This window comes from Salvelinus sp. IW2-2015, linkage group LG23 (genome assembly GCF_002910315.2).
Source record: "Salvelinus sp. IW2-2015 linkage group LG23, ASM291031v2, whole genome shotgun sequence".
NCBI lineage: Eukaryota > Metazoa > Chordata > Actinopteri > Salmoniformes > Salmonidae > Salvelinus > Salvelinus sp. IW2-2015.
In genome coordinates this window covers 25,263,093-25,278,556 of record NC_036863.1, presented here as the reverse complement: position 1 = coordinate 25,278,556, position 15,464 = coordinate 25,263,093, and the positions used below count along the sequence as shown (strand labels likewise).

The window sequence follows — 15,464 nt, the reverse complement described above, 5'->3', positions numbered from 1 at the left end:
AACACGTCTCAGTAAATAATTGTACACAGTATCATATAGAAGCCATACAGAATTGATCTGCTTATATTATTGGAAATGGGCCAATGATCAGAGCTAATAATTCGATTTGAGGTTCTTGTGCATTGTGAAATAAATAATGTGATTTTCATGTAAATGGGTGCCAGTCAAGCTATATACAGTATTAAAAACGACAGTGCCCAGATTAAGGGATGAACAGAGTTTATGAGACAATACCATATTTCATATTTCAACAGACAGATATTGGCAGATGTTGCTCCAGTCTATTAATAAACAAATCAGAATTAAAATGTACATTCTTAAAAGACATACATTGAGTTGTGCAGACTTTGTGCAATACTGTATACATGTATATTTCTTATAGACCCTGCGTCGTCACTAGCGTTTTACACTGTGCACATCATCAATTATTAATGTTTCGACTTGCGTCTCTCTTGAAAACTGCGAGTAGCTCTGATGTGTTTCAGCCTTTCACTGATCTGCTATAAGAGGGCTACAGAATACAGCATAAAAATGTTTTATTGTGTACCAACATACTGTACATAAGCAAAGATTTCAAGCTTACTGATCTGAAGCGTTATTACCTCAAAACAGAAAACACAGTTGTTTTTTAAAAGACCAGCCCTTCATTTGACATCTATGACTGATTTATTCACTTAGGTTGTCAGAGCTATGTGGTTCAGTTACTAACCCCAGGTGGCTTTATGACACTGACAGTTTTTCTTCTTCTTACAAAAAATGTAACAAATGACTTGGTTAAATACAGGGAATACTTTAGTTGAAGGCGTATACATAACTGRGTCATTATGCCTACATAAGTGTGTCATCATGACACTTGACATTACCAGTCATGACACTTGACATTTTGCTCCATGTGTTAAATGCACAAAGGCATTAAGAAGTGGAGATTGGAGCATTAAGTACATAGCTGGTCATATGGATTAAGTCCATGAATTCTAATAAATGTTTGCCAATGCTAATTGGTGATTACGTCATGAGGTGTTATAATGACAGTATGTTTACCCCCTCAAAATCAAGAGAATTGACCTTTGCGTACGCCTGTCTCAAGAACAGTACACTCTGTGTTTACTAATTTGCCAAATTAAATTAACTTTTTTTTCTATTATTCTACTTCAGAGTGAAATCTCTAACACAGGAATCTGTTAACTTTCTCTACTCAATCAAGCAAATTTACTTTGATTTTTAAACACTGTGAGTGGCTGCAACATCAGGAATCTCTCCCACTACTATATAGAATGCATTATGTATCTACTGATCTGTGGAGGATGGTTGATGATTACTTTTTCAAAAACTCTTGGCTTAACACCTTTGTGTCAAGCATACACCAATGTTCACGTAAATTTTGCATCAGCAAGTAAGGAGGTTTACATAGAGAAAATGTCATAGCAGCAAGGTATAGGTATCATTAAGGTACACTAACACAGTATCGGAGACAAGAAAAACACAAAATCACAAAAACACTAGCCATGAGGTCAAGAGCTTTACGTTACCTTGTTTCTGTGTGTTTAGTAGGCCTTATAGTATTTCTGTGTTTAGTAGATATTGTAGTATTTATATGTGTTTAGTAAGTATTATAGTATTAACCTGTTTGTTTAATCAAGTGATGCTGGGATTTCTCTGATAAGAATGTAGATGGCGGAACCATAGAATTAGAATGAATAGAATTAGGAGAGCCTCTCTCTTTCCACAGTGGAAAATAAGAGAAACAGCTACTAGTGTTTAACTAATAAATATGTATTGCAATGAAAGGCTCAATTCCGGAGGAAATAGTTACAATGAAAACAATTGGTAATAAGCCTACTAATAAATTATCATTTTAGGTACCATTTGTTTTTAAAGCCTGTAATCCAAAATGGCATGGTGGTACCTACAATAACCACCTACAATAGACAGTTTGTTGTTATACTGTAATTGACAGTTTCTCAACAGTTTCTAGTCGACATTGTAACAGATGACATAACACATACAGTATATCATGATATATTCAAGTCTTACCAATAAGTTAACTGCGTCCAATCAACAAGCTGCAGTTAGACTGTTGCTTGTGTCATAACACTTTAATACCAATGAGTGCCAGTATTTGCATCCTGAGTCAAATGGAACAGTCTGTATTGAGTATATTGTGAAATCAATTCATTTTCTAACTACTGGTTTTGGGAATAAGGCTTGACAAGGTTTTTTATTTATATTTTTTAGAGATTTGGTTATGACTAATAACACACACAGAACACTTTAAGCAATGATGTTTGATTTGGAAGGTCCATGGTATGGGGCATTTAGGAATCAGATAAAACATATCTGTAAACATAATTCAAAAGTAGCCCATTTGAAATAGAGTTGACCAAATTTCAATCATACTATGCTGGCTATTTAAAAAAWAAAAAAWAAAAAAAGAGTTTACCTTTATTTAACTAGGCAAGTCAGTTAAGAACAAATTCTTATTTTCAATGACGGCCTAGGCAGTTAACAGTGGGTTAACTGCCTGTTCAAGGGCAGAACGACAGATTGTACCTTGTCAGCTCAGGGATTAGAACTTGCAACCTTTCGGTTACTAGTCCAACACTCTAACCACTAGGCTACCCTGAGGTTTCATATTGTAGGTGTACAGTACTAACTAAACCAACATTTTATTTGTGTTCATTAACTTTCTTATCAATATATGTTCATAATTAATCATCCAATATGACTGAAGCAAGCAAAACATTTTGTGGATGTATGGTTGTATTTAGCTTTGAAGTCATAGCTCAAGAGTCACAGCTAAAACGTGTGTAGCCTGGATTACCAGTCTGATCAGCTCCAGAGTTGCTAAATAAACTAGCATTCAGGTTAGCAAATTCTTTGTTATCATCCAAGCCAGTTAACCAGTTCCAGTAAATGTAGCAAAGGCCTATCATTCTCAACAGGACTGTTCTTATAATAATTCACTTGCCTGACAGGATCTAACTACTAATAGAAAAAACTGTCTGTAGCAAACCCGTATGATCAATTAAATGAAATACACATTTATAAATACACAACAAATGTACCTAGGTCCAGCACATGTTTCCCTTGTAAAATGTTAAATCTAACTAGATATTGGTGTATATACACTATCCTTTGTTAGTGACTCCAAATTTGCATATTTTTCATTTAAATGAAATAAACAGCAATATCGTAATTGACTGATGTTGTTTCCCCATTTCATTTGTGTAGATTAATGTAAATGTTTTAATCTTAACCCACTTCATTCCATAGAACTCTGTTTATTAGAGCATAGGATTTATTGGTGTACTGTACGTAAAGATATCTACAATTTAATGACTAGATCATGACAATTGTACATAAATCCTCCTCTGACTGACAATCATTTTCTATTGGTTTAATCTCAGAAAGACAGAAAACAGGGAGGGAGAAGTAGTTTATGATACAGTTGAAGTCGGAAGTTTACATACACCTTAGCCAAATACATTTAAACTCAGTTTTTCACAATTCCTGACATTTAATCCTAGTAAAAATTCCCTGTCTTAGGTCAGTTAGATTCACCACTTTATTTTACGAATGTGAAATGTCAGAATAATAGTAGAGAGAATGATTTATTTCAGTTTATATTTCTTTCATCACATTCCCGGTGGGTCAGAGGTTTACATACACTCAATTAGTATTTGGTAGCATTGCCTTTAAATTGTTTAACTTGGGTCAAACGTTTCGGGTAGTCTTCCACAAGCTTCCCACAATATGTTAGGTGAATTTTGGCCCATTCCTCCTGACAGAGCTGGTGTAACTGAGTCAGGTTTGTAGGCCTCCTTGCTCGCACACGCTTTTTCAGTTCTGCCCACAAATTGTCTATGGGATTGAGGTCAGGGCTTTATGATCGCCACTCCAATACCTTGACTTTGTTGTCCTTGAGCCATTTTGCCACAACTTTGGAGTATGCTTGGAGTCATTGTCCATTTGGAAGACCCATTTGTGACCAAGATTTAACTTCCTGACTGATGTCTTGAGATGTTGCTTCAAAATATCCACATAATTTTCGTTCCTCATGATGCCATCTAGTTTGTGAAGTGCACCAGTCCCTCCTGCAGCAAAGCACCCCCACAACATGATTCTGCCACCCRCGTGCTTCATGGTTGGGAMGGTGTTCTTCAGCTTGCAAGCCTCCCCCTTTTTCCTCCAAACATAACGATGGTCATTATGGCCAAACAACTCTATTTTTGTTTCATCAGACCAGAGGACATTTCTCCAAAAATTACAATCTTTGTCCCCATGTGCAGTTGCAAACCGTAGTCTGGCTTTTTTATGGCAGTTTTGGAGCAGTGGCTTCTTCCTTGCTGAGCGGCCTTACGGGTTATGTCGATATAGGACCCATTTTGCTGTGGATAGAGATACTTTTGTACCTGTTTCCTCCAGCATCTTCACAAGGTCCTTTGCTGTTGTTCTGGGATTGATTTGCACTTTTCACACCAAAGTACGTTCATCTCTAGGAGACAGAACGCGTCTCCTTCCTGAGCGGTATGACGGCTGCGTGGTCCCATGGTGTTTATACTTGCGTATTATTGTTTGTACAGATGAACATGGTACCTTCAGGCGTTTGGAAATTGCTCCCAAGGATGAACCAGACTTGTGGACGTCTACAATTTTTTTTCTGAGGTCTTGGCTGATTTCTTTTGATTTTCCCATGATGTCAAGCAAAGAGGCACTGAGTTTGAAGGTAGGCCTTGAAATACATCCACAGGTACACCTCCAATTGACTCAAATTATGTCAATTAGCCTATCAGACGCTTCTAAAGCTATGATATCATTTTCTGTTATTTTCCAAGCTATTTAACGGCACAGTCAACTTAGTGTATGTAAACATCTGACTCACTGGAATTGTGATACAGTGAATTATAAGTWAAATAATCTGTCTGTAAACAATTGTWGTAAAAATTACTTGTGTCATGCACAAAGTAGATGTCCTAACCGACTTGCCAAAACTATAGTTTGTTAACAAGAAATTTGTGGAGTGTTTGAAAAACAAGTTTTAAGGACTCCAAACTAAGTGTATGTAAACTTCTGACTTCAACTGTATATTCTGGGGTTCACGTAATGTTGATGTTACTACTGTATTTTCACAAGTGAAACCATTACAGTCCCTGTCAAATATATTCTAATAATATAATAAAAACAGCAATGAGGTTCTAATGCTCCACCATACTTTATGTGGGGATAGTTTAAGATCTACCATGATATTAGCATTTTACACAGACCTTCCCTTCAGATGGAATTATTGCACTGCCAAATGAATTAAAAAATTGGTGAACTTCTCAAGACCACGAAGAACATGAAGGCATTCAAATAGAAGGTGCACTATACTGTCATGCCATGACACAGGTCTGGCACCACAAGGAGGTTATGTTGGGCATTGCCTCCTTGAATAGACTCTTGAATGTGATTGAGTTTTAATCAGTTGGCAACCCTATTTCACCTTTATTCCTGGTATGGCATGGGCCTGTACATGATTAATCCAAAAGTTCAGAAGAGAATCATGTGTTGATCAATTCAATTATTAACACAAGTAGGTAATACCAGCATTCCATCATGACAACAAGACTCAGAGATAGCAATGAGGTGGGTTTYAAATGTCAATATGCTGAGTATACACAGACGTGTTGGAAGTGTTTAAGGTGCTGCTGACCTGACAGAAATAAGCTGATGATGAATGTGAACAATCATAGAATTAATAAGCAACTGTTTCTTGTCTCCTTTCACTCTCTCTCAAACAAAGAGAAGAAATAAAAAAGTATATTGCTTCAGAAAAAAGCTTTTTCAAAATATTGTGAGACATTTCATTCACCACTGCTTGGGTTGTTTTAGACAGAGCATTACATAGTCAGTCATAGGTATATTATATATATACTGAGAGATGCTGTGAATCCAAGAAATAAATGATCAATGAGTCGTGACTGTGACAAATGCCTGTGACCACACAGTGGCGCTGGTTAATCTCCCCTATCCTCCAACCTACCAGCAAGGGCCACAATGCAATGCAAGTATTGATGTATTTTGCCTGGGGGAGGGGGAGGGGCTGTAAGATCAGTCAGTCACAGTTAACATTAGGACCCAAGCCTCAGGATGTCACAGAGAGAGACAGAGAGATAGAGAGAGAGAAAAAGAGAGAAAATATGCACAGAAATGTACACATCTCCCCCCGTCTCTCTTGTTCAGCACTGTCTGGTGTCGTAGGGTAAAGTTAGGAGGGGGGGGGGCTTTAGATGGTTGAATGCCAGTCCACTCCTCCACTCAGCGGGGATCATTTGCTCTTCCCTGACGTGCTGGAGCCCCCTGCCCCTCCCTCTGCCCTCTCACCCGTCTCCGACGTGTCTGCTTTCTCTGAGCCTTCTCCCGTCTTCTTGGACCCCTCTCCCTTCTCAGACCTCTCTTTCTCTGACCTCTCCTCCTCCTCCACCTCTCCTCCCATCTCAGACCTCTCTGACCTGGCGTCTGCGTCGCCCTCAGACTTCTCCTTCCTCTCCGAGCGGTCGGGATCTGTGGACGAGGTGGTGGGCTTGTCCCACTTGGCAATCTCCTCGTGTTCAGTTATACTGGTGGTGATGTTAGTGACCCAAGCCTTCAGGTCCTCCTGCAAAAGTGCACCCAGAGACATGATATTGTCAGGGTTTCCACAAAACCAAGAAGCAGGACCAGTAATTTAATCAATCAAATGTGTTTTTTAAAGTCCTTTTTTACATCAGCAGTTGTCACAAAGTGCTTTACGGTTACCTGGCCTAGACCCCAAAYAACAAGCAAAGCCAAGCGAAAGCACAGTGGTCAGGAAAAACTCCCTAGAAGGAAAGAACCTACTGTAGGAAGAAACCTAGAGAGGAACTCTGCTCAGAGGGGTGGCCTATCTAGCTCTCTAATGGGAATAAAACATTGATGTTAAGACATTAAATGAAACATTCATCACAGGCATTCTTACCTCATCCTTTGCATGGAAAATATAGTCATTGCCATCATTTTTCCTGTTGTAGAAGAAAGGAGAGAGACATTGTTACTGGAAGTACCAAGAGTCTATCCTCTGGTCACTCAAACGTTTTAAGGTGAAGAAAATGATTATATGCTAAAATAAGGAATAAGGTGGAGTAAAAAAATATCCTCTTCATCAAGCCATACTTGATAACGAAGACATTTTTCTTCTTCTTGTATCCTATGGTGCTATCACATATACAGACGCTCAGGTCGAGTGGGGTTTCTTCATTGTAAGGTGTGGTGGTGCTCTTGGCGTCCTTGTAGAAAGTGATCCCTCCCTTTGACAACACGCAATACAAATTCACCCAGGACTTACTGCAAAACAAGAACAAGAACAGCTTGTTGGGCAACTGCTTATGCACGTTTCTACTTTCTTCCAATTGTGAACTCATAGTGTGTCAATATGTGTGTCAATAGAGTACTGTATATACACATATTATTTTGTGATCTAGCTACATTAACCTTTTAACTTTTGTCTGCGTGGTGTGTGGTGTGTGCAACTGAGTCGGTGGACGCCCACCTGCTGGGACTCTTCTGGTGGCCCTCAAAGTCGTGTTTGCGGTACAGGAAGCCTTCGTTATGGGCAGTGTGTGAGGGCGGCAGAAGTTGTGCCGGACTCTGGGCCGGAGCCGAGCGAGAGCGTCGCTTCTCCTCAGGCTCTTTGGGACGGGGTCTCCTGCGGGGTTTGGGACGGTCTCGGGCGCGCGGGCGCTCGTAGGTCACAGGTGCTGAGAGGCTGCTGGTGGGGCGGTACGTCTCCCCTCGAGCCTGGAACAAACAGGAGAGAGGTGTGTCATTCAGAAATCCGAAAAGCAGGCCTGTGTGGCCTCATTATACAAAAACAAAATACGAAATACTGTACATGTGAAATAACTTACTTGTGCTGCCTCTCTCTCCTGGGCCTGCTCCACAATCTCAGCCATGGTGGTGGCTCTCTTCTCTCTGCAATGACACAGTTTCTGCCATGAGTCACCCAAACAGGGAATATAGTCAATACTCTACCTTCCAAATCAATGGTTTTGGATCATGGTGGACAGTGCAAATTGTAATAACTGTTTTTGTAATGAGCTTGTTAAATGAGTTTCCACAAACAAACAGCACAGTGAAGAACTGCTGAGGTTATGACCAGGCAGTCCTGGACTCACGTTGAGCGCTTGTCGGAGCCTTCCATGTCGCTGGAGTCGTCCTGCCTCGGTGTCCTCGCCTTCCCACTGCCCTCCTGCTCGCTGGACGACTGCCTCTCCAGGCGTCGCCTATAGCGCTCCTGGCGCACAATCATTGGCAGCTCGTTGAGCCGCGCCTGAATCTCCTGTTCGCTGGAGGTCTGCCGACCTAGCTTGTACTCCCTCTCCCGCCGCAGGTGGTCCATCTGGGGGTCTGAGCGGCTGCCGCGGGGGTCCCTCTGGAGCCTGCCGTGGAGGAGATCCAGGCCAGACTCTGGCCCGATCATATCCACCATGGGGATGTCCCCAAACTGTTCCCTCTGCGCCCTGCTGGCCTCCAGGAGGGGGTTGACAGCTTTTTGCATGTGGTTGATCCTGGGCTGCATGCAGTCAGCTTTCAGATGCTGCCACGCATATGCCATTTTGGGGTCCATGACCCCACCACTTTGAGGCAGATAGCTAGAACTACCCATACCCCCAACACTTTGCGCAAGGTAGCCTGAACTACCCATACTCCCACTACCTTGGTGTTGTGCAAGGTAGCCAGTACTTCCCATACCCCCACTACTTTGATTTTGCCCAAGGTAGCCTGAGCTACCAATACCAACACTGTTTTGATTTTGTGCAAGGTAGCCTGAGCTACCCATACCCCCACTACTTTGATTTTGCGGCAAGTAGCCTGAACTACCCATACCCCCACTACTTTGATTTTGAGGCAGGTAGCCTGGACTACCCATACCTCCACTACTTTGATTTTGAGGCAGGTAGCCTGGACTACCCATACCCCCACTACTTTGATTTTGCGGCAGGTAGCCTGGACTACCCATACCCCCACTACTTAGATTTTGTGGCAGGTAGCCTGGACTACCCATACCCCCACTACTTTGATTTTGCGGCAGGTAGCCTGGACTACCCATACACCCACTGCTTTGATTTTGAGGTAGGTAGCCTGGACCACACATACCCCCACTACTTTGGTTTTGAGGTAGGTAGCCTGGACTAACCATACCCCCACTGCTTTGATGGTTCAGTCCAAGGTAGCCAGAACTATCCACTGGCGGGGGGCCAGTCTGATGGTTCCCTCCAAGGTAACTAGAGCTGCTGTCCACTCCTCCACCGCCCGGATGGTTCAGTCCAGGGTAGTTGGAACTCTCCAATCCCCCGCTGCTGCTCTGATGGTCCAGTCCATGGTAACCAGAGCCATTTATGACAGGAGCGTAGCTGGCTATGGTAGAACCCAACCTTTGGGCTGCAGAGGAGGCAGAGGCAGACATCTCCAGACTGGTCTSCTTGGGCCTGGGCTCAATATGCACCTGGACCGTCTGTCTCAGCAGAGTTGAGGTAGCAAGAGGAACGGTCGGAGTGAGACAGGATGATGGGAACATCCTCCGACTGGAGAGTGGCATTGGGGAAGGCTTGCTGCTCTGTTCTTCTCTCAGCTTCTCTGCCTGAGAGAAGAGATTGAAGTGAACTGCAACCTCAAATGTAACAGTAAAACAACTAGCAAGTTTACTGCACATGTACTGCAAAGACGTGTCCTATAAATTATTGAATCAAATATCTAATTAAACCCTTGTTTAACAAAATCCTAATGGATATGTTAGACAACAGACATAAGTAAATCCTTAAGTAGACTGTCTGTATCTATCTAAAGAAAGGCTTACATTGGAGAGCTGTCTCAGTGAGCTGAAGCGCTCCTTCCAGGTGGCTGCAGCATTGCGGAAGGCCTCGTGGCGGAGGATGAGTTGCTCCACCTCATCAGTCTGGGCCTGGGCATCTCCTCCAGCCCCCCCAGCCACCCTAGAGGAGGAGCTGGAGCTAATCAGGGGCTCCTTGGCCTTCAGCCAGGCCTCCGCCTTCACCGTCTCCTGGGCATACTGGAACTGATCCTTCTCTGAAGGAAAGAAGAAGAGATAGGCATGCTTAACTCGATATTCCTTATTATAACAAAGTCTTTGAACATTGACGAACCTCATACTGTACACATTTATGCTGCATGGGCATGAATGGGTCTTCCATTGACATAAGTTAATGATTTACATGAAAGTCTGAGTTTGGCGTGGTTATCTCAGCTCTGAATCGGCTAGGTCTTGTGTTGATGTTGTATCAGATGTATTTGATGGCTGTACTGTTCTGTAAAGTGTAATCTACACACTTAGAAAATATGTTTCTTCAGGTCCCCTGTGGGACAGTTGAGCTAACGTAGGCTAATGCGATTAGCATGAGGTTGTAAGTAACAAGAACATTTCCCAGGACATAGACATATCTGATATAACTCCGCTGTCCAATTTACAGTAGCTATTATAGTGAAATAATACCATGCTATTGTTTCAGGAGAGTACACAATTTTGAACATGAAAAGTTATTAATAAACAAATTAGGCACATTTGGGCAGTCTTGATACAACATTTTGAACAGAAATGCAATGGTTCATTGAATCAGTCTAAAACTTTGCACATACACTGCTAAATTGCACCTGGGCTGGAATAATACATTATGGTCATGTCTTACGTCAATACTTAAATATGACTATGGACAGTTACGGTGTCTTGTGTCTAAATCAGTGGTTCCCAATTCTTTCCTTAGGGTCCCCCAGCTGTTCTATAGCTAGCAAACGTGATTCAACTTGTCAATTAACACAATAATAACACCTATGGAATAGCACTGCTATTTGCAGAGTTAGCTCCAGGTAAATGCACTGGTTATTTGTAGAATCCCAGGAAATGACCTTATGAGAATGGTTCTTTGTAGAAACTTCAAAAAATTGTTCAAAATAGCACCAAAAAGGGTCCACTATGGTAACAAGCCAAATAACCCTTATTTGGTACTATATATAACTATTTATTTTAGTGTGTAGTCTAGTCACGTTGAAACTATTGTTGAAGCCCACACACAAACATAAATATTCATAGTGAAAGCCATGTTGTTCACAAAAAATGTGCAGTGTGAAGATGCCTGCTCTGAGGCACAATCTAAAACCAGTACTCTCGAACACAAGCCCTTCCTTCCTCCATATAAAGATTTCTGCAGTGCTGCCTGAAAGCTGTTTGTGCTCCCTCCACGGTGCCTGCCAGTGTAGTGAGTCACTCACTGCGCTGCAGCTTCTCCTGCTGTTTGTCCCATCTCTCAGAGAGATCCTTCTGCTTAGCCAGGAGCGCATCCAACTTCTCCTTTATCTGTGTCAAGAGGGGGAGAGAGACGGTTGGGGAGCGTTCAAGATCACAACAAATGGAATGCAACGACAATATATTAAAACATTTGAAGTCAGTCTTGACAGGGAATTATATTCATCATCATGTGAGGTTTAAGTGATACACCTCCATTGAAGACAAACCTACACAATATTCATAATATAATATTTTAGTTATTCATTTTTTTTTGTTTTGCAGCAGGTTTTAACTAACACAGCATGAGTGAAGTGTGGTTTTGCTGCATACAGTTGGATTTGACATGACTAGGCTTGGGCGCAGCCATGGGGGGACCTAGGAGGGCATAGGCCCACCCACTTGGGAGCCAGGCCCATCTATGGGGGGACCAGGCCCAAGCCAAATCAAGATATGAGTTTTTCCCCGCCAAAGGCTTGATTACAGACAGATTATACTCCTCAGCTCTCCGGTGGGCTGGTCTTCAGACCATCCCAGACAGGTTAGGAAAGCCCGGATGTGGAGGTCCTGGGCTGGTTGTGGTTACAACATGGACTGTGTTTGGCTTTGAGCCAGTGTGGACATACTGCCAAATTCTCAAAAAATGACATTGGAGCGCGTGTGAGGTAGTAGAGAAGAATGATATGTTGAAATTATTGGCAACAGCTCTAGGTTGGGACATTTCCTGCAGTCAGCATGCCAAATGCACGCTTCCTGCAAAACTTGATACATCCTTGGCATTGTGTTGTGTTGATAAAACTGCCACATTTTAGAGTGGCCTTTATTGTCCCCAGCACAAGTGTGAACTTCATGTTAATGATTCCCAGCTGTTTAATCAGCTTTTCTTGATATGCCCACAAACTGTCAGGTGGGATGGATTATCTTGGCAAAGCGAGAAATTGCGCACTAACAGGGATGGAAACACATTTGTGCACAAAAATAAGGCCCTTTTTTGTGCATATGGACATTTCTGCGGATCTTTTATTTCAAAAGCTGATCGAAACATGCGGAACCAACACTTTACATGTTGCGTTTATATTTTTGTGGCAGTATCAGATATGTTATTCTCTCTATTTAGTAACACCCATTTCAGCACGGGCCTAGTTTATCTAATAACCTTCTTGGCTTGCACGACTGTAGATAGACCAATTCATGTTATGCCCAATAAAGCTGTTGTGTACTTAGTGTTTAAAAATAAAAATGCTTCGTCACCTTGGACCTAATTCCTATTAATATTCTGCCATTTCAGTTTAATTTGGTTGTGGGGGAAAATAAGGGGAAAAAAGATGTTGTTTTTGTTTACAGTTATTTAAGTAGTCCTCATTTATTATTTTAAGGATACATCAACATACGTAACTTTACGTTCTTTAGCTGGTTTTCAGAACCCACTAGTCAAAGCCACCCTGGCGTAACATTTTCACACATACCTCTTTTCACACTAGCTAGCTGAGCCGACCTGCCCACTTCGCAGGCCTGGTTACAGAAAAACTTATGTATCTACAATACAGTTGCCCTAAGAACCATACTGGAAAGTATGATATAGGGAAAAAAAATGCGTAATAGGTCCGTCTCTTCCACTCTTCTTTTCTGACATTGCATTTTGTGCTTTCCCTCCTGTTCTGACGCTGTCCTATTGGGGTGGCTTCCGCCAGGGACCTCGTCTTCTGGCCAGAGTGATGATGAAACAGCCTCATGGTTAGCTGAAAGCCAAGATGGATGGCCGTTAGGGAAGACAATTTACAGCAATGTGTGGAGCTGCGGAAAGATTCCTGCTGGCCGCAGGCAACCCCAGCCTCCGAGGAGGTCAGGCATCACATATTAACTTCCACCTACATAAAGTATACAGCAAAACCACAAATGACACTGAATCTGTATGCAGCAAAACATCACACGTATGGATCCAAACCACACTTTCACATCCACACTGTATGGATCCAAACCACACATCACATTCACACTTGTATGGATCCAAAACCACACATTCCACATCACACTGTATGGATCCAAACCACACTTCACATCACACTGTATGGGATCAAAAAACCACAATATATACACACACACTGTATGGATCCAAAACCACCCACCATTCAAACAAAAAATTTCCCCCACCCCCCCACTGTTTTGTAATGGATCCAAACCACACATCACATCACACGGTTAGGGATCCAAACCACACTTCACATCACACGTATGGATTCCAAAACCACACTTCACCATCCACAACTGTATGGATCCAAACCACACTTCACATCACACTGTATGGATCCAAACACACTTCCCCACATCACACCTGTATGGATCCAAACCACACTTCACATCACCTGTATGCAGCAAAAATCTCATTACACACTGTACCCAGCTAGCACAAAATGTTCTGAGAACCATATGTTTCTTAGAGCTTGGTGACAGCGTGGTTGTCCTACTGTGGTTTTTTCATACAACTTGTCCACAACTTTCAGGAATGGTGGCAGATAGTTGCTTGGCTTTGCGAACATTCTGTCAGCACATTTAAGGGACTTTGACAAAAAAAAAAAAAAAATCTTGCGTATTTCATTATTTTAACAGAATATTTCCTAAAGTTTCAAACATTGCGTACATTTAATTTACAGTGGGTAATGAAATGTTCTTCCAACTGGTTTGACATTGGCGAATGTTCTCAAATAGGTTTCAGAGAACAACTTTCTGTTGTGGGAATTTCATACTTTCAGCATAACGTGTTCCTGCCGGGTTTCCTCATGGTTCTAAATTAAAGTCATGTTCTTCAAATTTTTCTAAGTAGCGTTAAGAAAACTTTACATAAAAACCACAAGAAAATGTTAGTAATGCTCAGGTGAAGTTCTAAGAATGTTAGTTAAAAACATATACATTCTGTTCTAAGCATCAACAAAAACTATATCATGTTAAAAGCCTGTTTATATGTAACTTTTGCGATTTCTCCATAGTGCATCTTTATTAAGGTGTGTTTTCAGGTGTGTTGGCTGCACCCGTTTGAGTAGACGTACAAAAACATTGCACAGCCGTCAAGTGGCGCAGTAACCCAAGCACTACATCGCTGTGCTTTAGTGTCACTACAGACCCGTGTGTCAATCCCAGGCTTGTGTCACAACCGGCCATGACCGGGGTCCCATAGTGGCGCGCGCACACTTGGCCACAGCGTTGTCCGGGTTAGGGGAGTAATTGGATCGCAAATGGGTATCATGAAAGTTGGGAGAAAAGGGCTGTTAAAACACAACAACAACAAACAAACATGTTATAGCTAGCTCCATCCTGGTGGCGCAATGGACTAATTCCATGTATGGAGAACAGAAGGATTATTGTTTGAATCTCACTTGATTGCCGTGAACAAAGAAAATTAAATGTGTTCGTATGATTAAAGAATAAGTAAATGAAATTTCCATTGTGTCTTATCTTGTGCTTGGAGTTCAAAAAATGTTAACCCAAAATAAGCTAGCAGTGTTATTAAAAGTCTTATTAAAACATTCAGTGAAAGTTTTAAGGAAGTTTATTAAAACCCTCAGAATAACGTTCTCAAAGCCTTAATAAACCTCCCAGGAAAACTTTCAAGGAACCAAAGTAAAACATTTTCAGAACCTCCCGCAACCTAAACATAAATGTTTCCAGAACAGGCAAAACCGTTCACTTCTGTTCTCAGTATGTTTAAAAAGTATTCTGTTTTACGGTCGGGAAACTTATGGCTTCATTCCCACAACTAATGTGAAACTAAAAAACATACTTCCCACAACTTCCAAGGAACCAAGTGCCAGCTGGTTAGGCAGCAAAACCCACACTTCACATCCACACTGTATGCAGCAAAACCACACCTCACATCACACTGTATGCAGCAAAACCACACTTCACATCACACTGTATGCAGCCAAAACGCACACTTCACATCACACTGTAGCAGCAAAACCACACTTCACATCACACTGTATGCACAAAACCACACTTCTACATCACCACTGTATGGCAGCAAAACCACACTTCACATCAACACTGTATGCAGCAAAACCACACTTCACATCAACACTGTTATGGCAGGAAAACCACACTTCACATCACACTGTGATGCAGCAAAACCACACTTCACATCACACTGTATGCAGCAAAACCCACCACTTCACATCAT

At 41.8% G+C, this 15,464-nt stretch overlaps 1 protein-coding gene across 1 annotated transcript in view; it reads right to left on the bottom strand.

The window, feature by feature from the left end:
- Nucleotides 1-202: 202 nt before the first annotated feature.
- The window catches only part of LOC111950523 (spectrin beta chain, non-erythrocytic 4-like), a 29,062-nt gene continuing 13,800 nt past the window's right edge, over nucleotides 203-15,464 (bottom strand). The window contains exons 11-18 of the mRNA XM_023968150.2: nucleotides 11,281-11,365; nucleotides 9,854-10,083; nucleotides 8,172-9,637; nucleotides 7,905-7,968; nucleotides 7,547-7,794; nucleotides 7,171-7,341; nucleotides 6,977-7,019; nucleotides 203-6,637 (exon numbers count right to left, since the gene is read on the bottom strand). Of these exons, the coding sequence (XP_023823918.2) occupies nucleotides 6,308-6,637; nucleotides 6,977-7,019; nucleotides 7,171-7,341; nucleotides 7,547-7,794; nucleotides 7,905-7,968; nucleotides 8,172-9,637; nucleotides 9,854-10,083; nucleotides 11,281-11,365 (2,637 nt within the window). The 3' untranslated portion in view covers nucleotides 203-6,307. The remainder of the gene's footprint in view (nucleotides 6,638-6,976; nucleotides 7,020-7,170; nucleotides 7,342-7,546; nucleotides 7,795-7,904; nucleotides 7,969-8,171; nucleotides 9,638-9,853; nucleotides 10,084-11,280; nucleotides 11,366-15,464) is intronic.